At 42.7% G+C, this 25124-nt stretch overlaps 2 protein-coding genes across 5 annotated transcripts in view; one reads left to right on the plus strand and one right to left on the minus strand.

The window, feature by feature from the left end:
• LOC146606852 (NLR family CARD domain-containing protein 3-like) overlaps positions 1 to 7821 on the minus strand; it is a 37020-nt gene extending 29199 nt beyond the window's left edge. For both annotated transcript variants that reach the window (XM_085349238.1, XM_085349237.1), the window contains exons 1-2: positions 7770 to 7821; positions 5821 to 7618 (exon numbers count right to left, since the gene is read on the minus strand). In XM_085349238.1, coding sequence (XP_085205364.1) covers positions 5821 to 7618; positions 7770 to 7806 — 1835 coding nt within the window. In that variant the 5' untranslated portion in view covers positions 7807 to 7821. The remainder of the gene's footprint in view (positions 1 to 5820; positions 7619 to 7769) is intronic.
• The window catches only part of LOC146606847 (protein NLRC3-like), a 1106670-nt gene that overhangs the window by 477812 nt on the left and 603734 nt on the right, over positions 1 to 25124 (plus strand). The window lies entirely within an intron of this gene.

Raw genomic sequence — 25124 nt, forward strand, 5'->3', positions numbered from 1 at the left:
CTTATATTTTAAGAATCCTTGTTGTTTTATGCTGAGCAGATGTGGTACGAAACAACAGTAAATTGATCAAGTTTACCTCTACTGTTTAAATTGCTGGATTTATTTTCTCAGTTAAAAACAAAACAAAACAAACAAACAAAAGAAAAAAGAATACAAATCGGTCAGACCTCAGAATATTCAGTTTGGCGTGTGGACTCTCCACTGCAGCAGACAGAAGCTTTACTGCTGAAGCCTTCAGGCTGTCGGTACTCAAGTCCAGCTCTCTCAGACTACAGGACTGGGAGCTTACCACTGACAACAAATATCTACAGACTTTCTCTGACAGGTTACAGCTGCTCAGCCTGAAAAAAATAACAAGAACAACAAAACAATAATATTTATTATCAAATAAAATCTCTTTATATGTTGAATCTAAGTAATCAAATGTGTACAAATGAGTACACTACAATGCACAATTAAATAAAAAAATGTTCAAGAATTTAAGTGTAACAGAAGAAAAATATTTCAAATTAAACACAATTATTCCAATGTATGTAAATGGAAACCAGTGAAGACCAGGTTGATTTAGTGACAGTAGTTCAGTGTCTGCTGGCACAGGCCTGTGAGTACTGCAGTATTACACTTACTGCAGTACTGCTGGTCACTTTATTAATTCTAATATGTGTGTAATACTGCAGTATTACACTTACTACAGTACTGCTGGTCACTTTATTAATTCTAATATGTGTGATTACTGTAAATGTAGTTATAAATAATGTATCACATCCTGGACTCTCGTTTCATTTTCTGTCTAAAAGCTGCTTTGGCTCATTCCCCTTTAAAGCCCCGCTCTCCCTAAAGGCCAACTTTATTTTGATTGGATGATTTCATAAAGCACGCTGAAAGGCAGTAGCCAGTTATCATGAGCTCCATCTCCTCAACCTTCTGGTTTGGAAATTATAAGAAACTGTATACCTCATAAAAACCGGTCTTGATCCATGCTCAATCATCCAGGTTAGTAAATCCCAAAAGTTGATTCTGTTCATCTGGACGTAGCGCTTTCAGTGGGAGAAACATTTCGTCACTCATCCAGGTGACTTCGTCAGTCTCAGCTGACTTCTGGTTTCCAACCCTATAAAAAGTACATTTGCATAATGACTGAAACCAGCCCACTGAAGGAACAATAAGGCTGGGAGGTCAGTTCCTTGACCATTAGGTTTGAGTCATTATGCAGATGTACTCTTTATAAGATTGGGGAAAGCTGCAGTCAGCTGAGCCTGAAGAAGTCATCTTGATGAGTGACAAAATGTTTCTCCCGCTGAGAGCGCTACGTCCAGATGAACAGAATCAAACTTTGGGGGCTCATAAAATCATGATTAGAAATCTTCTCAGATGTATTTTTACATTTTAGATCCACAGCAACAAAGTTCACAGCAGGATGTCTCTGTTCAGTAATTATTATGCCCATTACCTGCAAACTGTGAGGTACGCAGGTAATGTCAGGTAAACACTAGCTGTCTGAAACTGTTCCTGTTAAATGTGTGTATAAAGGAAATAAGCTGAAATACAGAGACTGGGTGGATCTGTGCTTTGACTTTGACACCAAAAATTTCTTCCTGTTAAAAGGGAGTTTTTCCTTCCCACTGTCGCCAAAGTGTTTGCTCATAGGGGGTCATATGATTGTTGGGTTTTTCTCTGTATCTATTACTGTACGATCTACTGTACATTATAAAGCGCATTGAGGCGACTGTTGTGATTTGGCGCTATATAAATAAAATTGAATTGAATTGAATTACATCCCATTTCAGGTACCTAGAACCTGAACCTTCTCTGGAAACCTGGGACGCTGGCGGGTTTCTCTTGCTTACCTATCTGCTCATCCTCTTTCTTTCTGCTCGCATGATGATTTCCTGGTTGAGTTTGTAAAGACTTTTGCTCAGGACCTTCTTGCTGTGCGGCAACAGTGCTAACCACCGTCCGCTGTATGTTTTTCAGTCATTAAATCAAACCATGAAAGATCAGCTTGCTTCTCGTGATGAACCTGTCTGTTTTCAATTCCACACCAGGGTCTGCCCACTGGAAAGTTCAGGGATAAGGGTGGAGGATACTCACACAAACAAAAAAACCCAGATTGCAACTCCAACTCTCTGTTCTAGTTAACCAGACCTTTCAGGCTCTTGTTCAATCAGAACCTCATGGAGTCTGAGTTAGCGAGACAGTTAAACATCCCTCTATGCGCCATTAAATAACCGAGTGTCCCCTCACATAACTCAGCGCACAGAGCCTGTCACCCCTGGCAATCACAAGAAAACACTTACCTTTTTTGCTTTTCATGCACCTCACAAACCACTCATACTCGGCTTTCCTTGGCTAGAATTACATAACCCACAATTAGACTGGTCAGGTCAGAGGGTAATCAGTTAGAGTCTGTTCTGTCATTGAAATTGCCTTGTTTCTGCCCGTCCACCGGAACCTGTGGAACCATCAACCAACACTGAGACTGTTTTAGATCTCTCCTCTGTGCCCACCAAATGTCATGATCTTCAGGAAGTATTTAGCAAAAGTAAAGCGCTTTCACTGCCACCTCACAGACCACATGACTGCACCATAGAACTACTCTCTGGCTCCACCCGGCCTTCTAGCTGGCTGTATAACCTGCTTAGACCTGAGTGTGCGGCTATGGAAAAGTACATTAAGGAATCCCTCGGTGCAGGCATAATCCAACGATTGTCATCTCAAGTTGGAACTTCTTTTTTGTGGGGAAAAAGGATGGCTCTCTCTGGCCATGCATTTACTTCAGGGGCCTCAGTGATATTACCATCAAGAATAAGTACCTATTACCTCATTAGCTCTGCTTTCAGGCCATTTCACAGTGCCACTGGGTTTACAAAACCCCACATCCGCAACGCTTACCACTTTTTCCAGATCAATCAGGGAGACAAGTGGAAGACCGTTTTAAACATGCCATTGGGGGACTACGAGTATTTGGTCATGCCGCCTGGGTTAACTAATGCTCCCGCTAGGCCTGGGCGATATGTCAAAAATTTATCATTACCGAAATTTATGACTCTCATCGATGTCATTTTGCCCATGTCGGTAAATTCGGTATTTTAAAAAAAAAAGGAAAGGCATGTGCAGGTTGGCGATGTTCATGTCCCTTTAAGACGCTTTGCTACGTTACAGACTTGACGGGGTGGAGTGACATGACTCTACTACCTGTAACAAGACGAGACACGGGTGAACAAATGGAGGACGATTTAAATGTTGAAGCAGCAGCGATGGAGGTAGAGCTGGTGGAGGAGGAAGAGGAGACGCTTGTTAACAAAAGAAATGCATCATCAATCGTTTGGCAACATTTTGGATTCAACAAGGATGATATTGATCAAAAAATTGTTAAATGTAAACTCTGCAAAAAGACTGTTGTGTCAAGTCAAGGTAACACAACCAACCTCTTAATAAATAATATTTATTATTAAACTATTTTGTTTACAAGGGATATACATTTTTTAGAGAGCATGGTTACATATTGTATCCTACACTTACACTTGTTCAGTTAATAAATCTTAACCACTAAAAGTACTTACTACTATTGTCTTCATTTATTTTCAGTGACATTTTATAGTCCTTTAAAGTGGTCTAGGGGGAATAATATTATGAAAATAACTGGAGGAACTATGCTGCCTGCCACAGCCCCATCAAATGAAAAAAAAAACAAAAAAAAAAAGTTTGTTTTTTTGGCACTTGGGGTGGTTATCGTCCATTTATCGTTATCGAGGTTAACTGCTCAATTTATCATGATATTGATTTTAGGCCATATCGCCCAGCCCTAGCTACCGCAATGTTTCAAGACTAGTTAACGATGTCCTCCGGGACTTCCTTGACAGGTTCGTATTGGTGTATCTGGATGATATCCTCATTTTTCCCAAAACCTGCGAGGAACATCAGTCTCATGTCCATGCTATTTTTCCAACGTTTGCTGGAGAATAAACCTTATGTCAAAGCAAAAAAGTGTGAATTCCATTCCTCATCAATAACTTTTTTCAGTTACATTTTGGCACGGGGGCAGGTGAAGACGGATCTGGCAAATGTGAAAGCTTTAACAGAGTGGCCTACCCCTTGTACCCATTGTAGATTCAAGAAGCATCTCCAATGGGTTTTGGGAATAGCAAATTTTTATAGACTGTTCATTTTCAACTATAGTCAGGTAGCTGCACCACTCAAGTCTCAGCATGCATCTGGTCCCCCAAAGCTGAAACTGCATTCACCAAACTTAAGTATCTGTTCACCACGGCACCTTTTTGGTTCACCCTGATCACAGTTATCATTGCAAAGGTGGACACATCAGAAATTGGAGAAGGGAGAGGTAAATGATGCCAAGTGAAAGAGAATGCTTTTGGGGGGGGGGGGGGGGGGGGGGGGGGGTCATGCTGCTGTCATGGTCTGTGTGAGCGGCGGTGGTTTCCCACTAGACTCTGGTTTCTGCCTTTGGGTGAAGCCTGGTCAGCCTGTCCATTGTCCACACCTGACAGTAATCTACTAGGCTGAATATAACATCAGCACTCCCAATAACTCTGCTAACCTCCTAATCCTCGGATCATCTACTCACCCTTGCAGTTCAGTCACGTTTTCCTGGATGCTGGTCTTCTTGATTCACTCACACTCATTAATGCCTTTCGTCTCTTAGACTTACTGGACCACTTTGCCTGGATTCAAAGCTAACAAGTACTCACCCAGACCTCACCACCTGCCTTCCCCAAGTTGCTTTCCGACTGCTGATAAGTAAATGGTAAATGGACTGATTCTTATATAGCGTTTTTCTACTCTCCCGGAGTACTCAAAGCGCTCTATACAACATGCCACATCCACCCAATCACACCCATTCTCACAAACACTTTATCTGAACTTAGTGCTTTCTAAGTACATTCACGCACATTCATACTCTGATGGATGCATCGGAGAGCAAGTTGGGGTTAGTATCTTGCCCAAGGATACTTGACATGCAGACTGGAGGAGCCAGGGATCGAACCACCAACCTTCTGATCAGTAGGTCAGATCAGACCAGCTTTACCTCCTGAGCTACAGAAACCCCAAATAAGACATTGAAGATAACCTCGTTCACTTACTGTAACCTCCACCAGTGATCTTTCTGATGCTGCTCTACCTCTGTTACAGTGACTCAGATTACCATCAACCAAGACCCATTTCCGGAAACCTACCACAGAGCCCACTTCATGCTCACAGCTTCAAGTGCTTGACTTCCGCCATAGTTCACAGTTCATGTTAAAAAATTCCAAGTGTCAAGTTCCTGTGTGTAAATAAAGCCTTCACGTCTAGTAATATTCAGTTCCTTCACCTTTGTCTGTATTTTGGGTTCACCATGTTGTTCTGGCCACACCGAGGTAACAGATTTATATTTGAAAAACAGAGAGACATGGGGGATTGCAATAAAGATGAGACACAAACCAGACCTTAAAATAAGAACATCTGAAAACGATGTAGGTGCAGTCTGGTAGCTCAAGTATTTGCTTTAAAAAACAGAGCTAGACTCCTGGTTGTTGGAGACAAGTGAACAACTTGAGGATAATAAACCTGTCAGAGGGGCTGAAGGATCAGAGCTCATGTTCTTATAGGCTGGATCTGGATTGTGCTTTGATTCGAGTTGAAGACAAAAATATTTCAGAAATGCTGACATGTCCTGCTGGAGAGAAATATTTAAAGTATCATGACTATTTTAGTGACTATTTTTTAATTTTTCTAAAGTGGTAGTGTTCTTTGAACTGAGCACCTCTGATTTATTTCCCATGATTTTAAGAATGAAGCGATGAGTTCATGTTTACTTACAGAGCTTTGTTGGAGGCTTTGACCACTGGCAGCAGCCTCAGAAGAGCCTCCTCTGAAGCAGAGTATTTCTTCAGGTCAAACACATCCAGATCTTCTTCTGATGACAGTAAGATGAAGACCAGAGCTGACCACTGAGCAGGAGACAGTTCATCTGTGGAGAGACGTCCTGATCTCAGGGACTGTTGGATCTCCTCCACTAGAGAACGATCATTCAGTTCATTCAGACAGTGGAACAGATTGATGCTTTTCTCTGCAGACAGATCCTCACTGAGCTTCTCCTTGATGTACTGGACTGTTTTCTTATTGGTCTGTGAGTTACTTCCTGTCTGTGTCAGCAGACCTCGTAGGAGAGCCTGATTGGTCTGCAGTGAAAGACCCAGGAGGAAGCGGAGGAACAAGTCCAGGTGTCCATTTGGACTCTCTAAGGCCTTGTCCACAGCACTCTGGTAGAAGTGTTTCTCTGCAGATTCTCCTGTTTCAGACTTCTGGGAGGTTGTTTGTTGTTGTTCCAGCAGATTGAGTCCAGAGTTGATGAAGGTCCGATGGACATGAAGAGCAGCCAGAAACTCCTGAACACTCAGATGGATGAAGCAGAACACCTTGTCCTGGTACAGTCCTCTCTCCTCTTTAAAGATCTGTGTGAACACTCCTGAGTACACTGAGGCTGCTCTGATATCGATGCCACACTCTGTCAGGTCTGATTCATAGAAGATCAGGTTTCCTTTCTGCAGCTGATCAAAAGCCAGTTTTCCCAGAGACTCCATCATCTTCCTGCTCTCTGAACTCCAGTGTGGATCTGTTGCACGTCCTCTATTATACTTGACCTTCTTCACTTTGGCCTGAACCACCAGGAAGTGGATGTACATCTCAGTCAGGGTGTTGGGCAGCTGTCCTCCCTCTCTGGTTTCCAGCACATCCTCCAGAACTGTAGCAGTGATCCAGCAGAAGACTGGGATGTGGCACATGATGTGGAGGCTTCGAGCTTTCTTGATGTGGGAGATGATCCTGCTGGCCTGCTCCTCATCTCTGAATCGGTTCCTGAAGTACTCCTCCTTCTGTGGGTCAGTGAACCCCCTGACCTCTGTCACCCTGTGAACATACTCAGGGGGGATCTGGTCTGCTGCTGCAGGTCGTGTGGTTATCCAGACGTGAGCATAGGGAAGAAGCGTCCCCCTGATCAGGCTTGTGAGAAGTACATCAACTGTGGTGGGCATCGTAATATCAGTCACACTCTTAGTGTTGTTGAAGTCCAGAGGAAGTCGACACTCATCCAGACCATCAAAGATGAACACAACCTGGAAGTCTTCAAAGCTGCAGATTCCTGCTTCTTTGGTTTCAGTAAAGAAGTGATGAACAAGTCCCACCAAGCTGAACTTTTCCTCTTTCAGCACATTCAGCTCTCTGAAAGTGAATGGAAACATGAACTGGATGTCCTGGTTGGCTTTGTCTTCAGCCCAGTCCAGGCTGTATTTCTGTGTTAAGACTGTTTTCCCAATGCCAGCCACTCCCTTTGTCAGCACTGTTCTGATTGGTTCGTCTCTTCCAGGTGAGGCTTTAAAGATGTCTTCTTGTCTGATGGTTGTTTCTGGTCTGTCTGGTTTCCTGGATGCTGTTTCAATCTGTCTGATCTCATGTTCATCATTGACCTCTGCAGTCCCTCCCTCTGTGATGTAGAGCTCTGTGTAGATCTGATTCAGGAGGGTTGGGTTTCCTGCTTTAGCGATGCCCTCAAACACACACTGGAACTTCTTCTTCAGGGTGGATTTAAGGTTACGATGACAAACAGCAGCTGGAAGTTCTGAATAATAATAATAAAAATACAACTTTAACAATCATATTTTACAAAATGCTGATGACAATTTCTGACCCACTGAGAAATGACTGAACACACTGGTGTCACAAGTCTCTCATTTATCCAGCAGCTTAAATCTTTAGATAAATCCTCTTACGTCTCTGCAGATGGTCAGCCAGCTCCTCCTGCTTCATTCTCCTCAGGAAGTCCACTGTGATCTTCACAAATGCCTCTCTGCTGTTTCTCCTCTGCTCATCATCCTCCCTCTGAAACTCCAAGCACTGGGGCTTATTTGGATTCAGAGCCTTCTGGATCTTCTTCAGCTCGTTCTTCACAAAAGTGATGATGTTGTCCTCCAGCAGCTGGAACAGAATATTTATGAATGACCCACCACTCTGAACTTTAGTCCACACAACATCCACTTCTTTACCATCAAGGGGCATATCATCCGCGAACTCTTTACCAATTATAGGTTTGACTTTATCTGATTAACTGAGACTGTTAAGAGATTTTCTACATTATACACTATAACCAAATCTCTATAATACAATATAATCAAGTGAGCCTTATATTCTAACCAAGTATGCCTTACATTTTGTGTGTTCATATATTTTCACATAACCAAGCCTATTGTTGAAGAATTACCTAATCAAGTTTATTGTTAAAGAGAACATAATGCATTCCTTACTTAAGTGTCTGAAATGTTTGAGATGTTTTGACAGCATGATATAATGATGCATTCTTTCCTATAATGTCTGTGATGTCAGATAAAGCATGATATACTTCTGTATTTTTAATCCCAGTGTGTGAAAGATCAGATAAGTTGATTTAATGTTTAACCTCTTCCCTGACTGTTAAAAAGAGGAAGTACTATGTAACCCATTTTTGCCTTATAAATAAAGCAGCGAGCCTGTGCTCGGTGTGTGTGTCTTCTCAGAGAGACATTCACCCGTGCGCACGTTTTCTAATTACACTCTGAGTCGGTCTGCAGTTGTCTCATTTCTCTTACTTGTGTTTGAACAAATGTCTACCCTTGACATTTAATTGGTCCTTCGTAGCCGGAGAACTGACTGTTATTTTTAACGTCTAGTTTTCCACAGCGGTCTTCATCGGATCCTGACGTCGTGACGCCTGTGCTGGAAAAGAAAATCCGGGAGCGTGAATTCGACCTCCGGTCAGCGTCTTATACAGGCCCCACGGCGCCAGGACCAGATGAACCGAATTCAGAACGCAGCGCCACAGTAAGGTGAATATGAAACACTGCATTCCATCAAGCGTTAAAATACGTTGATATTGAGATTTTCCTTTAAAATAGTGTAAGCCTGGTGAGCGCCGACAGATCTCAGTCCAGAGAGGGACTTAAGGAGACAACAGGCAAGAGCGATATTCTAGAAATCGCTATTAAAAGTTCCGGTTGCTCTGGGTAGCAGCTGTAACGGAACGAGTTCCGGTCACTCTAGGAGTGGCTGCAACGGAACAGGTTGAAGGTTACATGAAATAGGCCTATGGAAAATCTCAATAAAAATCATAAAAACGCGCTTTGTTTGTGTTGAAATAGAGGAGTGAGTTGTTTTTACGACCCAATAAGCGGTCGAACCACTTCTCAAACTGTTTTCCTGTGTACACTCACGTATTGGTTAAAGTGGAAAAAGGGTTGTGCGTCATCACGTAAAATCAATAACCGCTCACTCGAATAGCGAGTGAGTAGAAGGCTGTTATTGAAAACCCATTCTCACTTTTGCATGCCAAAGAAGGTGTCACAGTTCTGACGTAATTAGTTCAAAATGGGTAATACTAAAACTAAAGTAAAATTAACAGCAGATGAAGAAAAGCTTGAAAGAAACTGTCAAAATGCGGGAAAAGTCAGTGCAAATAGGTGGAGAAATCCACATAAAATTTATTGTCCAGCCTGGCAAGGCAAATGCAATCAAGAGTCAATAACTGCTTTAAAAGCTGCTTTGCAAAAAGAACTATTTGAGGAAAAAAGTCAAAAGAAAAAAGCAAAACGTGTAGCAGAATGGTGACTTTTCAAAGCATGGGAGGCAGAAAATGATAAACGCAGTGCTAAATGTGCCCAAAAACAAGAAAATAAAGATAAACAGAGAGCTGAAGGAGAGGGAAAAACCCCCCCTCCTTATGCGCCTTCCTCTCAGCCCACACAGACAGCAGCAGCAGCAGCAGCTGCACCAATTCCTGCGTCACCGCTTCCTGTAATCTCTCCTCACAACCCTTTTGCTCCAGATCCCTATGCTGAGGCAAAACATCAGCTCAATCTTATGACTAAACATAATCACTACAAAAAAGAAGGAACTGTAGGTCAGTTTCCAATGGTTGCCTTATCAAATCCTAGGTATGGGCAACCCAGTGGGCCCGTAGACGCCCAAGGAATCATACCAATAGATGGAGAACCTCTGATATACGCATTCAGACCCTGGTCCCATAAGGACAGAGAGAATGTGCTAAAAGATGTCCCACCCCTTAATGAAGGTTTTCAACAGTGGCGACATGCAGTAGAATTGATTCGTCGTGGTTGGGGTTTGAATGGTCATGAAATGCAACAGGTTCTTCAAGATTTATTAGGTTTACGTTTTCCTAGAGTCAGAGGAGCCTACACAGGAAACGACCAAAACGGTGATGTCCTAGGACCAGACACTCCTCAGTTAGATCAACAAATGAATGACTTGTACGGCAGAATAGAAATCAATTTAGCCCCAAGGCCAGATTATGGAAAAATAGGAGAGTGCAAACAAAAGGAAGGAGAGACAGCATCAGACTATCTGGATCGCTTACGTCCTGTTTTCGGGCAAAATTCAGGACTGAATCACGATCCAAATCCACAGTCTGCTTTTCAACAACAATTAAAAAATGCCTTCTTGAATGGCCTAATGCCCAAAATAAAAACACACGTAGACAAACACTGGGTGACACAAAACACAGGCACTCTGCCTGACGCCCTGCAATATGCTGAGCATGCAGTTAAAGTGCATAAACAGAAAGAAAAAACAGAAGGAGTTTTCATGATTGACCCAGAGACAGGCTTCATAGCTTTCTCAGGACAACAAAAACACACAGCAGGTTTTAAGCCACGTAAGGGAAAGCAGAAAGTAGGACAAAGAAGAGACAAAAGAGATATACAATGTTATAACTGTGGTAAATACGGGCACTTTGCTCGAGACTGTAGAAGTGTAAGCCAGGAACAAGAAAGTGATGATGACAGGCGCAGACGCCGTGATGAATGACTAGCACGAGAGGAAGGAAGTGAAACAAGTGAAGGGGAAGTTTACAATATTGAACAACTACTGCTAGGATCAGAAGCAAAGCCAACAGTTATAGTACACGTGAATGGTGTCCCAGTAAAATTCCTTTGTGACACAGGAGCGTGTAGATCTGTCTTAACAGTAGAAGTCCCAAATGTAACTTTCTCAAAAGACACTTTAATTGTGAAATCAGCTTCAGGACATGTGACATTGCAACAGCTAACCGTTCCCCTCTTTATGTCACATAGAGAAAGTGGTCGTGGCTGCAAAAATCAGTGCATTTATGACCCATCTTGTCCATTAAATTTGTTAGGAAGAGATGCTTTAACAAAATTAAAAATAGGAGTTATCCCTGAAGAAAGTGGCATGCAAGCCAGACTCCTACTCTCTGAAAGTCAGAGCCAAACTGAAGACATTTTTGTTTGTGAAGGTTCAGGTGAGCCAAATTATTACTGGACCTTAGATTTACCAAAACTTGAACCTCTGGAAGCCAAGGCTAATGTGTACTTACCTGAACACTCACAGAGGCAGGACCCAGCAGCATACCACAACACCCTGTGGTATAAACATGTCCCAGGCCCAGACAAAATTTATGATCAGCAAGTGCACAGACTAGGACCACAAAAACTAGTCCTACAACACCTGTATGTAACACAGAGTGGCAATGCAGTATGCTCAGTGTTACAGACAGATGCAGTGCAACGCATAAATAAAATGTTGAACCCTCATGTATCTGTTGCATGCAACGACCAAACACCTTGGTCTGAGTTAGGCACAGTGCTGAGAAATGTAGAAATGGACAGATATGACAAAACAGAGTGTGAGGGCTGGCAAAAAGGCCGTAGAACAGGGTGCATGAGACTCACGCTGTGTTGGCCGGTGACAGCCACACCGGCTACACATTTAGCCACAACAGAGCAAGACGAATGACAAGTGTTAACAGTTGAAACACATCCTGAACTAGAAAAGCTACCACAAACATTATGGTCTCAAGGACCCACAGATGTAGGCCTAATAAAAGAAGCAGATCCAGTAGTGGTGAAAACTACAACCACATATAGGCCTGTGAAACCACAATATCCTTTGAGTGCAGAGGCGAGAGAAGGAATTGGACCAGTCATAGCAGATATGCAAAAAGCAGGTATTCTCGTGAAAACTAATGAAGCCACGTGTAATACACCAATTTTTCCAGTAAAAAAGGCTAATACAGGAAAATATCGCCTAGTTCATGATCTAAGAGCAATAAACGAGGTAACAGAGCAAATACCTCCGGTGGTTGCAAATCCACACACAATTTTAAATCAAATAACACCAAAAGAACAGTGGTTCTCTGTAATAGACTTGTCCAATGCTTTCTTCTCTGTGCCTCTACACCCTGACTCACAGAAGCTATTCGGATTCACCTTTAACAATCAAAAGTATACTTATACAAGGTTGCCTCAAGGATTCCAGAATAGCCCCACTCTTTATGCAGAGGCTTTGAGAAAATCAATGTCATCTTGCTCCCTCCCTGCTCCAGGGCAATTCTTGCTGTATGTAGATGATATATTGATTACAGGCCATACACAGGATGAGTGCAAAACAAACACACTGACAGTTTTGCAACATCTCGCAGAGCAAGGCCATAAGGTATCACAGCATAAATTGCAGTTGTGGAGCCAGGAAGTGACATACCTTGGCCACAAACTAACAGGACAAGGCAGACAGCTGTTAGACAGCAGAAAAGTAGCTGTACAAAATGCTCCAAAGCCAATTACTAAACAACAAATGATGAGTTATTTAGGTCTGTGTAATTTCTGTAGATGCTGGATTCCAGAGTATGCACTGCTGGCCCAGCCACTACAGAACCTCATTTATGGTAAAGACCTAGCACTAAAAGACAAAATACAATGGACCCCAGAAGCAGAAAAAGCTTTTGTTGATTTAAAAATAGCATTGCAGACATGTACCGTCTTAGCTTTACCTGACTATGAAAAACAGTTCATTCTCCATGTTGATGGTGCAGGAGGGTACATGAAAGCAGTGTTAACTCAAGCTTTTGGAGAAAAACAACGCCCATTAGCTTTCTACTCATGCAAACTTGACTCTGTAGCTGCTGGATTACCTACCTGTGTTCAGGCGTGCGCAGCAGCAGCAGAGGCAGTTAAAAAATGTGCAGACATTGTTTTGGGACATAAGTTGATCATTAAAGTCCCACATGCTGTGACCTCTATTTTGCTCCAAGCAAATCTCTCTTTCCTCACACATGCCAGACAACTTTCTTATGTGGGGATTTTACTTTCGCAATCACATATCACAATAGAGAAGTGTGGCCAGCTAAACCCAAGCACACTTTTGCCGACCCCTCTGGATGGAGAACAACATTGTTGCATTAAAAAATTAGAGGAAGATACAAAGCCTCGCAATGATATACACAGTTCCCCCCAGAGCAGTTTCAGTAATGTTTTTGTAGACGGCTCAGCGTCAAAAGATATTTACGGTAGAAATTGTGTGGGTTACGCGGTCACAACTGTTGATGCAGTGGTAGAGGCAAAAGCTCTCAGTTCCTCAAACTCTGCTCAAAGCGCAGAATTGACCGCAGTCATCAGAGCATGTACACTGTACGAAGGTCAAAGTGTCAATATACACACAGACAGCCAATATGTCTATTCAGCAGTTCATCATTTCGCAAAAATATGGCATAATAGAGGAATGACAACGTCCTCAGGCAACCCAGTTCAACATGCAAACCTTCTAAAAAAGCTATTAGAAGTAATAACGTTGCCAAAAGAATTAGCACTATGCAAATGTGCAGCTCATCAAAAGGATGACACAGAAATAACAAGAGGAAATAACTTTGCTGACAAAGCAGCCAAAGCAGCTGCAGAAAAACACATTGATGTTTTAACAACAGAAACCATAGATTTAATACCATTAGAAATACTAGCAGATGCACAGAAAACAGCATCGCTGAGTGAACAAAAATCTTGGTTGAAAGATGGAGCAGAATTAAAAGATAATCTCATGATGTGTAATGGCAAACCAATCCTTCCAAAAAATTTGCATAAAACTGCTGCATTAGTGACACACGGCAGAACGCATGTGTCAACGGGTGGGATGATTAATATACTCAATAAACAGTTCTATACAAAAAATTTTGAAAGTTCAGCAAAAGAGTTTATTAGAACATGCATGATTTGCCAAAAACACAATGCTCAGGGAAATTTACGACCAAAGCGAGGCCGGTTCCCTACACCGCCACACCCATTCCATACTATCCACATGGATTTTATAGAACTAAATGAATCTCAATCCTCCAAGTATGCACTTGTGATAATAGATGTATTTTCCAAGTGGCCAGAAATATACCCAGTGAAAAAAGCAGATGCAATTTCAGTAGCAAAATGTTTGTGCAACCATTTCATTCCAACATATGGCATTCCGTCTCTGATAAGATCAGACAATGGCACACATTTTGTAAATGAAGTGATAAGTAAAGTTTCTGAAGCTCTAGGCTTCAGCATAAAACATCATTGTTCTTATCATCCACAAAGTGCAGGATTAGTCGAGAGAACTAACGGCACAATTAAACAAAGACTGAGGAAATGTATGGAAGAAACTAAAAAACCATGGCCTGAATGTCTAAGCTTAGTTAAGTTATGGATGAGAATAACTCAAGGAGCAGGTGGTCTAACGCCATTTGAAGTTGTACATGGCAGACACTTCCCTCTTCCCATAACGAGCGAGCCAATTAATAAATCCATTGCAGAAACAACAATGGCAGAATGGATGACAAAACTGTTTGAAAATAAAGAAGTGATTTTAAACAATCAACTGCCGAGTGATCTATCTCCAGTCTCTTGCAGGTTGAACCCCGGTGATTGGATTCTGATTAAAGTCCTCCAGCGGAAAAACTGGAGTTCTCCGAAGTGGGAGGGTCCTTTTCAAGTGTTGCTGACTACACCAACAGCTTGTAAAATCGCTGAAAGACCTTCGTGGATCCATCAAAGTCACGTGAAGAAAGTGTTTGCACCACAATAAGACGCCGGTTCCCCCGACTCTCAAGTGATCCCCTGGTGAAGGAAAGGGCTGATTGGGTATACCCCGCCCTTTACCTTCTCGCCAGTGGTCTCCTCACTTGGAGCTCAGGTGTGCCTGGTCGCCCTGAAGAACAAACACATAATAAAGAGTGACCCATCCCACCAAAGAGAGGAACCAATGACAACACCGGGGACGCCTAGAATGCAGAGAGCCAGCATGATGAATCTAGAAGAAGAAGAGCCACCAGCCCCAGCCCCAAAGCTGCTATGCTTAAGTGCTTGTCACTTTCAACGGAAACGGTTCATGTGCCGCCTGATCTGTCTGGTGGCCGGTGTCATCTTAGGGGTGATGCTCTTCTGGCTGATACCTGGAAGAGCCCGCAGAATAACACCAACTATTCCCCGTCTCAAGAGGTGGACCCATGACAACTCCCATCTAACTGAGATGACCCAAGATCACATTCACCCTTGGATGAACAATGCCTGGTACCGATACCTACACAACACTATAGATGAAAAAGAATGTTATGTCTGTTCTCACATGCCTTCAACTTCAGTCTACCCCACCATATATGGTCGCAAAATGGACAGTCACTTGCAAAGTGAATGTGCAGCAAGTTTCGCCAGCATTGGAAGACAACACTTTACAATCGGCAAGAAAGCTTCACTCCCAGGTGCAAAAGGCCTGAAGAAGGGTGGAATCTGTGACGACAAATTCTGGGTAGATATGACAGTAAAAAACAGAAATGCTTCTGTCCCTTTCCCTGTTTTTATGACCCATACAGAGAAGTGGCATCCTCTGTGCTTCTACCAAGCGTCAGTGCAAGGACGCCACCCTCTGGGCCATACCAGCAACTGCAACACAACCTATGGAGGAGTAGGGTATGGGACAGTCAACCTAAATCAACAGGTAAATGGCACCTATTGGGTACAAGGTATGGCATGGCTGTGCGGACAGCGTGCGTACTTTATGTTGCCACCCAACTGGTCAGGATGCTGTGCACCTATCTTCATTTCAGATCACACTTTTAAGATATCTGTGTACAACAAGACCAGAGTTAGGCGTGATATAGAAATCAAGCCTCATGATTCAATCTTTGGAACAGACGTGCCAGAGAACTTCAAACTCTGGAATACCGGCGAAAAGGTAATGCACTCTCTGTTTCCCTGGACAGGAGTAGGAAAACACGCACTACGAATAGAGACTTTAGACTATCGCTTTGGACTGTTTTTGAATGCTTCCACCCGCATTGACAAATCACAGAATGAAGAAATTGATGCAATCCGCATCACTGTCATGCAACACCGAGTAGCTTTGGACATTGTTCTCGCAGAGAAAGGAGGTCTCTGCGTACTGTTCAACAAGACATGTTGTACTTACATACCTGACAACATACACTCATTAAACATGACAAATGCTTTGAATGTTCTGAAACAACTAAGAGACGCTCAGCAACAGGACTACGTAACCGATGAGCATGGCTGGTGGGACTGGTTGCTGAGCGGCTCCTGGAAATCTTTGCTGATTAAAGGCCTGTTGGCCCTATGTACTGTGATGTTTCTATTTTGCATTTTTGCTGCTTGCATTATCCCTTGTCTGAGACGCATGGTGATGAGTATGTTTAATCGTACTTTAGGAAATTTTGTTTTGATCCAGAGAGATATGGAGGATCCCTTTCGCCAGTATGATATGCTAACTAGAGAGACCAGAGAAGAGAATGTCTATGATAATCTTAATCTTAACAGAGCTGATGTTTAGATACTTCACTGAATGATATGCAAGTTGAAAATGTGATTTAACAAGTGACTATGCATTGATATTAAACATGTGAAATATATTAACAACAGGAGGGAAATGTTAAGAGATTTTCTACATTATACACTATAACCAAATCTCTATAATACAATATAATCAAGTGAGCCTTATATTCTAACCAAGTATGCCTTACATTTTGTGTGTTCATATATTTTCACATAACCAAGCCTATTGTTGAAGAATTACCTAATCAAGTTTATTGTTAAAGAGAACATAATGCATTCCTTACTTAAGTGTCTGAAATGTTTGAGATGTTTTGACAGCATGATATAATGATGCATTCTTTCCTATAATGTCTGTGATGTCAGATAAAGCATGATATACTTCTGTATTTTTAATCCCAGTGTGTGAAAGATCAGATAAGTTGATTTAATGTTTAACCTCTTCCCTGACTGTTAAAAAGAGGAAGTACTATGTAACCCATTTTTGCCTTATAAATAAAGCAGCGAGCCTGTGCTCGGTGTGTGTGTCTTCTCAGAGAGACATTCACCCGTGCGCACGTTTTCTAATTACACTCTGAGTCGGTCTGCAGTTGTCTCATTTCTCTTACTTGTGTTTGAACAAATGTCTACCCTTGACAGAGACTTTGTCCACAACTCCATGATCCCAAAACGTTGATGCTGTTCATATGAATGCAGCGATTTCAGTGGGAGAAACATTTCACTGGTGTTCAGAGCTGAACTACCAACAGGTTGATGATCAAAGCCAGAAACTTGGAGATGTTTCAGGTGACTGAGTTGATCGTACAGACAACTGGTCTTAAAGGTTCACTCTGTTTACGCATACAGATCAGTATTTAAGGTTTGACTCTCATCATCCACTGGGGCACAAACTGGGCGTCATCAGGACACTACAACACAGAACAAACACCATCCCCACAGACACAGCAGCCAGCGAAGCAGAAGAACTTCACATCAAGAAGGTCCTGAGTAAATGTGAACGCTGGTTTGAGGGCGGAGTCAAGGAGGCCATTTATGTGAAAAGGAAAGACCATCTCTGAATGGAGGAGGGGCCTAAGGGTACAACTGTCACCATCTTACATGCTGTGATGGCAGCCATTCCCCAGCTCTCTGTGAACTGGACTCATGACCATTGATCAACAACCATTGATCAATGGTCCTGACAATATGCGTACCAATGATCAATGAACTGACCTCCCAGCCCATTGTTCCTTCAGTGGGCTGGTTTCAGTCATACAAATGTCCTGTTTATGAGATTGAAACCTGCAGTCAGCTGAGACTGAAGAAGTCACCTGATGATGATGAAACGTTTCTCCCACTGAAAACATCCAGATGAACAGAATCAAGCTTTTTGGGATTTACGTACCTGGATGATTGAGCATCAAGACACAACTCTGTGACTTTTCTCAGATGAATAAATCCTCTCCTCCAGCTTTGTTTACATCTACCAGCCCTGTGGCGCTGCCCAGGGACAATAATCTATGTGAGAGGTGGAAAGTCATACAGGTGTCTGCTCCTGCCTTCAGTTATTTTATCTACTGTGTGTCAACTGGCTGAACCTCCTCCAACTGTCTACTGTCTCCCTAAACTCAACAATGACTTAGTGATCTATCCATTCTCTGACCAAAGACATCCTGCTGCAGGAGGTTAACATAGCAGCCAATGATGATCCCACTCACTGTGAACAACACATTTGGACCTGATTTGCTGCTCTGGTTTACACGTGAACTTCCACTGCTGCTGTCACCAACTTGAGAGGCTCTACAGAAAAACTGGACTTGTCCATAAAAATCATAAACTACATTACAAGGACAGCATTGCTCAATCAACTCTAATTACTACTGACATGTTATCTCTTCTAACTAAGGTACAGACACTCAAACTTGCTGCTTTCAGTGAGAAGTCAAATGCCTGAATATGAGCTGGAAGCTGCTGAGAGTCCTCCTCCTTCCCGTGGGGTTTACTTCCTCTACTACTTTCACTATAAACACGCCCCTTTCATGCACCTGCAGAGGGCCACCAGCAGATGGAGCTGTCTTAAACAAATCCACTTGGATAGTTAGCTGTAGATGACTTTATCAGTATGATTGTAGGATTTTGAGTTATTCTTTAGATTTATTTAAACTCTTATATTGTGCACAAGTGTTGAGCGACCCATAATTTCTCCTTTACTTTTCATAAGAGCAGCCAGACTTTCAGCTAGTTTTTCTTTTTTTAAGAGCTCAAAGTTATTGAAGAAACAGTTATTCAGCTTCATCCCCACTGATCTCGACTACAAACTGTTTCACTTTGGTTTTTGTTTAAAGCCTCGATGTTTAAAACGTTTCCCTGTGATCACATTTGCACCGTCTGATTTCAAAGTTTGTTTTCTTTTGGTCATTTAGTCCACAGAGTCCTTGGTGTTCTGAAAGGGACCTATAAATAAATGCATTATTATTAATAATAAAGTAGTTGTTGTACATGTACAGACCATAAATATGGAGTCCAGCTGTGTTTGATGCTGCTGGGCAGACTGACCACTGGGAACCTCTGAGCTCTGCTGGTCCACTCTGTGGAGGAACCATGAAGGATTAGATCCACACAGGATAAAGATCCAGGAGTTTCTGCTCAAATAACTTCATCTGAATCAAGTCTGTCAAGTTTTAAACTCTCAGATTGTGAACATATCAGTAATTTTCAGTCTGCTTTCATGGACGTCCTTTCAGTGGTGATGTCAGGGATGATTTTGAAGAAGCTCATCAAACTGAACCATCAGCAGATCACTGCTCCAAAACCAGAACATGATCCGAGTCTCCCTCCACCACCAGAACACCAGCTTTACTAACGTGGTAGATCAGTGTAGTACAGATCAATAACTGATGAGTCATTTGATCAAAATCACTGAGTGCTTCACGTCTGACCCTCTGATGCTTCTGTAGACATTTTGCATATTTAATGAATGTCTGACAGTTTTACATTCATTCTATGAACACAGTGGAAATGTTGTGTTATAGTCTCCATGTTGTTTCCAGCATCATAAATTCTTCAGTTCAGAAAATTAGATTCTTTCTTCACAGCTGAAAAACAACATTTATTCTCTATTGAAATCTGCATCGTCCACTCCAAAGGTCACAATCTGAAGGTAACATCTGGTTTTGTTCCCTGTGGTTAACTCTGAGCATCAGTATGGTGGGATTTATCCACTACATCCACACCACTGTGGTTCAGTGTTGTCCTGATGGAGTAACAGCAGCCAGTATGATCCAGGCTTTAGCTGCTGGGTCTCTGTGTGACCTCTCAGACTGTTTAACAGATCAGACACAAAGAGAATCAGAGCAGCTCTGTTCTTTAAAGACAAACATGAACCCACTCAGGTCACACTTTCCCCACAGATATGAGCATCACTGTCCTCAAACAGCAAATGACCAAGTCGAACATTTGGATCTTTTCTCTTTCATTGTTTTCTTTTTAATGAATCTTTGTAACAATCTGAGGATGTTTCAGGTCATATTTATCCAGGAAACACAAACATGTAAAGGAGTCATCACAGCTCTCTGACCTCGTTGCTCCAGGTTCACCACTGAAGTTTGGATTTCGATCTTTGGACCCGTCACTCCTCACAGACGGACAGCTGGACCCTGCAGACTGTGACCTCTGACCTCTGCAGACACAAACATGATTGAAGCAGCTGTGATCACACAGACTGCAGATAATGCAGCTGTTTCCTGTCAGTAACATCCTCTTAGATTAGAGTTCAGCTTTTTACAGGAAAACTGGACAAAACTGATTTTTGTTACAAACTCATTTTCATTTCCTCTCAGCTCACAAACACAGTCAGACAATCAACCAGAGTCAACACTGATTATAATGTCAGTGCAGAATTATTTCTGTTACTCAGTGAGTTCAGCTCTCTGACCTCGTTGCTCCAGGTTCACCACTGAACTCTGGATTTCGATCTTTGGACCGGTCACTCCTCACAGACGGACAGCTGGACCCTGCAGACTCTGCTCTGTCCTCCTCTTCCTCCATCATCATCTTCAGTCAGTCTGAGAGGTAAACCACAAACACTCAGTGAGTTCACATTAACAGGAGGAACTGAGTTACAGTCGCTGACCTCTGACCTGTCATGTGACCATGAAACCAGGTCAATGTGTCTGTAGGTTCAGTCATCCAGGTCATGTGATCTAAGGAGCTTGGAGAGAAAAGAGACGTCTTTAAGTTTCTGGAAGACGTTTCATCTGAGAAGCTTCTTCAGCTCTAAAACCAAACGGTGGAGAGTCCCAGATATTTAAACCTGAGAGGGAAAGAAAGCATGTCGCTGACCCACCACTGATGTTATTTCAAGGAGGAAACTGAGAGCCTTTGCACCAGGAGCACAAACATCAGCTCCAGCAATGATCCACTGATGTGTTTTTATTCCATGTATGAATGTTGTTATTGACAGAGATGACGTTTGTGTGTCAGTGATGCAGTGACTGTTGTTGTTACCTGTACAGGCTGGTTAGACTCTATGAAACAGATCATACAGATCTCTGCATGTTAGAAGAGACTATTAAAGGTCATGAATGAGACAAAGGCAGGGAGGCGTCCTTTACAGCTAAACAGCAGAGTGAGAGAACAGCCAGCACCTCTACATTTATCACATTATACAGCACATGTATGATACTGACAGGGATGAGAAGAATTTAGTGATTCTGATCCCATCATTGATATTACTTATTGATTCTCAGTAGCTCTGCTCTGACAGTCACCACCATCACTGAGCAGCATATCAAAGACATTTGTGCACATTAACTGCATGTTGTGGCTCAAATGTTTGTGCATGTTGGAGGCATTTCCTCTTTGTTGTGATCAGTGTTGGTCATTACTCAAAACAGTCATTATTACACATATTACACAGAACACTTTAATTAAAAGTAATGGAGTACGTTACTTCATTACTCCTCATAACATTACTTTGATGTTACTGTGTAAAATGAACAAATGAGCATGTAACAACATAAAGCTGAGGTACAGCCCCACACACCAACACAGATCCTGATGAGGTCACGTGATGTTTCTCTGAGTGTTTATGAACACAAATCAAAGATGAAACAGCACAAAGACACTTCAAAGTGATTCTACTGTAGAAACATGAACAGGTAGAAACCTGCAGCCTGACTGCTCATCACTTTGTTACCTGTTCAAGTTCAGCAGCAGCAGCTCACTTTATCACGGTGCTGGTCTGGGATCAGTGTTTACTCAGCTTTACGTCACTCTGGGTTCTTGGCTAGCTTAGCATTAGCTTAGCGTTAGCATGCTGTGTGCTAGCTTAGCGTCAGAGCTCTGCAGGTGTCTCGTGTGTAAATATTAATCACAGTGACAGTAAAGGAGGTAAAGGGCTGTGACGTCATCACGTACGCTGCGTCCTCTGTGGGCTCTGAGTGAACTCAAAGTACAAACTACAAGTACACAAACACGAACGTAGCTCAGAGTGGCGGACACACTCGGCCTCGTTGGTCCAGCTGTGAGTCCGTTACCGTGAACTATGGAGCGGCAGATTTGTGCTGAACTAAGCTGCACACAGCTGATGTTAGCCAGGAAACATTACACACTGACTTTAATGGAGAGACCGGAAATACAAACACACACAGTTTGTTGTGTGAAGAAATCAAACACGAGCTGAACAAACAGTAAAGTTCCTAAAGACAAACTGTTAAAGGAGGAAACAAAGCAAACTTACAGTTTCTTCACACACCAACAACAAGCTCCACTCCACACCTGGACACTAAACACGGACACACAGGTGAGCTGCTTCCTGGAAGGAGGCGGGGCTCCACCTGAAACTCAGCACAGGTGGGAGGGGCTCAGCTCTGTGTGTGCTGATGTGTTAACTTTAAAAATATGCCGTCTGACTGCTCAGACTGAGTCAGAGTAAAGTTCACATGCTGACGTGTGGAGACATGAAACCTTGTTGTAGCTGCAGGTGTGAACACACTGATCCCAGATCAGCTCTGCTGTATTTGTAACATGAACATTTCTGCTGCAAAGCTTCAAATGTTCAGCATGTTTCTCTGTTTCCAGTCTATAGATCCAGTCACACTTTCTACCTTCACCTGTGCAGTAAAGACTGAGAGCAGAGCTGAAAGCAAGCGTCCAATCAGTGAGCAGCATCAACACCTGAGCTTCATTCAGACTCTGTTATTGAAGATGTTGTTGGTACAAAGTTCATCTGCTGCTCACATGAATCCATGAAAGATTTATTTCACTGATGTTTCTTCAAAGCTCATTTCAACCTGTTGAAGTCATGAATGAAAGTGCAGACTGAGAGTGGATCACATGATGTTTGAGGTGTGTCATGTGACATGTTCAGTATTGTCACACATGTCTAGATTGTCCCTGATATCATAACTGCTCAAACACTGATGATTATATTTGAAGAATTATTCCTGATGGCAGCAAAGTTTGAATGGAGCTCTCTGTCTGTGCTGATTTGTCGCCCTCTGGAGGTCAAAGCACAAACTGCATGATGTCACTGTAACCACCACAGTGACAGGAAGTGTTTTTATGACTGAAACACTGAAATGATGCTAACGGCTGTCGTTAGGCTCACTGACAGCAGTGCTGATGTGTTCATGTCAAACACTGGCTCAGGTCAGACTCCTTCATCCTTCTCCAGCGTGAGGCCGCCCTCAGACCCACAGGAGCGCTGACCTTTGACCTCCTGACCCTAACCATTTTAGTCTTGTTGCATCTTTAAATGCAAATCCATCCAAACTGTAGCCGAGCAAAAGAAGCTGGAAGCTGTTCTATGAATGATGTTGTTGAAGGAGCTTGGAAAGAAAAGCATCTGGACTTCTTTAAGTTGCTTGAAGAGGGACATGGACGCCTTAACGCCCACTCACATCCTGGGACATTTGATCACAGGAAATCACATGATAGCGTGGGGCTAGATCTCACAATGGGTTCACCCAAAACCTTGGCTGATTGAGACCCACACCCGTTTTCACGGAGGAGGAGTTTCACATGCTGAACATGTGACAGCCTGGTTTAAAGGGACCAAAAGTAACTGGACACCTGATTCAGTTCAGGTTTATTCATCCGCTCCAAACCACAGCAGCAGTCACCTCCAGGGAACCAGCTGATCCATGTAACTAGGGACAGACCACAGCCCAGAGCACTGGTTCATGATGTGTTTGTGGACTGTAGGTTGTTTGGATAGAGATGAGATGTACTCAGCAGTCTGTCTCTAATGTTTAATGAAATGTTCTGAAGATGATAATAACTTGTGATTTTCTTTTGAATGAATCTTTAATCGTGTTGTAGGGCCTCTGACTCTCATGAAGATTTTCACATCAATGTGCTTTTCACAAAGATATTAACAATGAAAATGACGTGCAGCCCTGAACTACTCATGCGTTAACTCAGCGGTTCCCAACCCCCGGGTCACGGACCGGTCCGTGAGTCGTTTGGTACCGGGCCGTGAGAGTCGAGGCTCGGTGTGAAATTGATGGTTGATAGGTTTGTAGCATAAACCTGTTCGCTGGATCGTTCAATCCAGCTACACAGCAAAGCAAGACACGAGTAGTTCTTTATGTTTCTCGTGCACGGGAGAGACCTGGACCAATGCCGTTCCTTCGCTTGACCACAGTTGCTCTCGTCCGTTCCCTCGTAACACTGCTCTTTTATTGAGGTTACATGAACATACATAGGTTCATTAACATACACGTGAACAAAGGTACCAGTCTGTATGTTATGTAGGTGTGTGTGTGTGTGTGTGTGTGTGTGTGTGTGTGTGTGTGGAGTCAGAGTGTGACCCCATAAACGACTTCCCTAAACCTGCTGGTCTGGAAGTCCAGCAGTTCATCTAAACAAAAGGCACTTAGACTAAAACAGACATCCTACCACAAAACAATAAGAAGGTAGCACCTCTCCCATGATCCCAGGACGTGGGTGTGAATGCCAGAACACTCTGGAGTCACACAAAGTCTTTAAAGACTACTATCATTACACAATTGGTTCTACACCTCTAAGCATATATGGTTAGATATTCCCCAATAACAATGACAATGATAAAATATAAATCCAACAATGGTTTTCAGGGTTTTTATCGTTAACTTCGTTTCCCTGGGTCTTTTCCCGTGTTGTAGTCGTGTGTCTTATTTTGAAAGAAATGTTTACGCGTTACCATAGCGACCAGAGAGCATTAAGGGTGCAGACAGGTGCATCCAACAACATTTTATTTTCCCTTATTTGATTTATGGACCTAACTGTATGAACTGGACTTTGTCTTTAATGCTGCTCCTCTTCATCATTGCTGTGTTGCATTTCCATCATTCTGCTGCTGGATTCACTGCAGGCTTTAACAAACACTCCTTTGGGTCCAGGCCCAGCCACGTGTTTGTAAGCTGCTGTGCTCCTCACAAATAAAGCCTGAAGCAGCTCAGACTGTTAGAAGCAGCACTGAGCCCTGTTACAGTTATAGTGTTAGAGCAGCGGCTG

The sequence above is a fragment of the Diplotaxodon limnothrissa genome, unplaced genomic scaffold, assembly GCF_057381915.1.
Source record: "Diplotaxodon limnothrissa isolate DT_005_m unplaced genomic scaffold, D_limnothrissa_male_GT1.1 unmapped_scaffold_4, whole genome shotgun sequence".
In the NCBI taxonomy this organism is placed as follows: Eukaryota; Metazoa; Chordata; class Actinopteri; order Cichliformes; family Cichlidae; genus Diplotaxodon; species Diplotaxodon limnothrissa.